This window comes from Austrofundulus limnaeus, unplaced genomic scaffold (genome assembly GCF_001266775.1).
Source record: "Austrofundulus limnaeus strain Quisiro unplaced genomic scaffold, Austrofundulus_limnaeus-1.0 Scaffold320, whole genome shotgun sequence".
Classification (NCBI taxonomy): Eukaryota; Metazoa; Chordata; class Actinopteri; order Cyprinodontiformes; family Rivulidae; genus Austrofundulus; species Austrofundulus limnaeus.
In genome coordinates this window covers 630,587-633,120 of record NW_013952722.1, presented here as the reverse complement: position 1 = coordinate 633,120, position 2,534 = coordinate 630,587, and the positions used below count along the sequence as shown (strand labels likewise).

General features: G+C 39.2%; 1 protein-coding gene and 1 non-coding gene across 2 annotated transcripts in view; one reads left to right on the top strand and one right to left on the bottom strand.

Moving 5' to 3' along the window:
• The window catches only part of LOC106527344 (uncharacterized), a 130,155-nt gene that overhangs the window by 34,767 nt on the left and 92,854 nt on the right, over window positions 1-2,534 (bottom strand). The window contains exons 50-51 of the mRNA XM_014022186.1: window positions 1,471-1,644; window positions 1,206-1,317 (exon numbers count right to left, since the gene is read on the bottom strand). Of these exons, the coding sequence (XP_013877640.1) occupies window positions 1,206-1,317; window positions 1,471-1,644 (286 nt within the window). The remainder of the gene's footprint in view (window positions 1-1,205; window positions 1,318-1,470; window positions 1,645-2,534) is intronic.
• trnag-gcc (transfer RNA glycine (anticodon GCC)) lies at window positions 1,903-1,973 on the top strand. Its single transcript has one exon. It is a non-coding gene; the product is annotated as a tRNA-Gly (tRNA).

Sequence of the window (2,534 nt, the reverse complement as noted above, 5' to 3'; positions counted from 1 at the left end):
CTATTATCAGAGGATTTTATTTTAACGGTCAATGTGACACCTCAGGCCATGACTTGTTTGCCTAAATTGTTGGCAGAACAGTTTTTTACATGAAATATTTAAATGATTGGGTAATGTTTTATAATGACTTTTCATAATGATTTTGGACAGCCAGTAATGTTTGAACAATTAATGAGAAGCAAACCTATAACTTATTCCATGTTTGTTAAGACTGTTATCTTTGAAAGACTAATGCTGATTTTACTAAAAAACTAGAGCTGGTCAGTAAATGATTTGTCCTTACACAGAATCAGGACCCACAACTCCGAGGTCTAAATGAACCTGAACCCTTAATGTCCTCTGGCAGAATACAGATTCAAGTCCATGAGTTAGCAAAACATTGAAAAGAAAAGCCCAGAAAAATTAAAAGAAATGCATCAGAAACTTGATGAATCAGGTTATTAAACAACTGGAAAGGCTGGTGAATCAAAAATAGAAGTTAACATGTCTACATAGATAACAGGTTTGGTTGATTTTTTTTGGGATGGACGATATATCGGCATTAACATCAGTATCGACCAATGTTGGTCATTTTTTAGAATATTGGCATCAGTCCGATATGTAAAACTGGGTCAATATTAATGTCCAATATTGATTTCCCGTATTTTAGCTTTGTGTTTCTGTTTTGGAAGGACAGATGGTTGATTGAGTGGTATCTGTTTGATCATTATAGTGATGGGAATGATGCACAGCCAGGAATAACTGAAGTAGAGAGCTATGCCAGCAGTCGTTTTTTTTTTTTTATGGTATCGGAAAAAAAAAAAAAAAACGTGTGTTTGTGCATATATGTATATAAATAATTTGTGTGTTTGTGTAATATCGGTAAATATCGGGTATCGACCATAACAGCAATAATATCGGATATCAATATTGGCTGAAATTTTCATATCGGTGCATCCCCCTTTTTTTAAATTTAAACATCTTTTAAACAAGTTTTACTTTCTTCATCTACAAGGTGTTTGTTAATTTATTAGTGTTTGAATATTGCACATCAACCAATTTATATAATACTTTTTAATGGCACAGTGTGAACAACCTAAGTTACTCCAGTGAACCGGGTTATTTTTGTGGTTGATTCAGATCAAACCAGTTTCATATTCCAGATTTCATAAATCTGTTTGTGTGGCTCAGATGTAATAAATAAATAAAATTAAATAAACAAAAACCTGTCTGTTTTCCTCGTCTCCATGGTGTCACAGCTAGATTATATAAACATCTGTGTCCAGGTTTAAGCTTCACGATTGGGGCACCACTCACAACAGACAGATCTGTCTGGACCTGCAAGCGAAACATCAAACATACAGGATGAAGAAACACAACAAAACAAATAATTTAGATAAATACCATTATTTATATTCTTCAGATTTACCACCTTATCCATTAAAATGAATAAATGAAGTGTAATGAACTGAGTAATCTGTGAGTTATTACTTTTAGAGTCAGCTGTCTCAGGCTGTAGTTGGGAACACGCAGCTGGGTGGAAGTGGTCGTCCCAACAGGGCAGGATAACACTACGTGTTCCACCAGCAGGGGGCACTCTCCCTGTCCCCTCGGGGTGAACGTGTGCTCTGTGCTGTCACCCTCGCTGTGTGCAGACAGTTTATTCTGTGGGGGAGGGGACAAAGTGCAGAGTGTAAAACACAAGCCAGTGTTCGGTGTGAGCAACAGGAAGCAGCACTCACATGTGAACATAGCAACCCTGAGAGAAAAGATTTTAAAAAAATGTGTATACTACACGGTTATCTGTGTCTGATTCATAAAGAACCATCAGGCTGTAGAAGCTGATTTTCTCAGTATGACACAGAGCTGTAGAATACTGCAGAACGTCTGGAATTCGGAACCCCCCAGAACCCATGTTCACAGGCATTGGTGGTTCAGTGGTAGAATTCTCGCCTGCCACGCGGGAGGCCCGGGTTCGATTCCCGGCCAATGCAAAGTCTTTTGTTTTCTCTCTCTTGCTACTGCGTAGAACGGGCACATCCAACTCCGGCCCTCAAGTGCCGGTCTCCTGCAAGTTTTAGATTTGTCCCTGCTTCAACACTGCTTCAACACAGCTGATAGATGGTTTGCCTTCTCAGTTTGCCATCAAGGTCTGCAGAGGCCCATTTATTAAGCATTCCTTAGGTTCAGCTGTGTTGAACCAGGACAGCACCTAAAACATGCAGGACACCGGCCCTTGAGGACTGACTTTGGACACCACTGGTGTAGAACAAGAAGAAGGACATTGTTGAAAGACAAAACATTTTATCTAAAAAAATATCCCTTCATTCAGATGCCAAACTATGTGTAAAGCAGAGCAAGAGGCTTTATCAGCGTGCATTGCCAATTCAATGCACACTATTGTGATTCGTTTCCCATCCAAGTCATCTCAACTTTGCCATGCTTCTCCTCCTGCATACTTTGTCCTAGAGCTGCCATTGTAATTTATATCTGTAAAGCCCCTGTGCCAAATGTTGGCTATGCCTTTTGGTGCCTGTACAACTTATATGTGAATG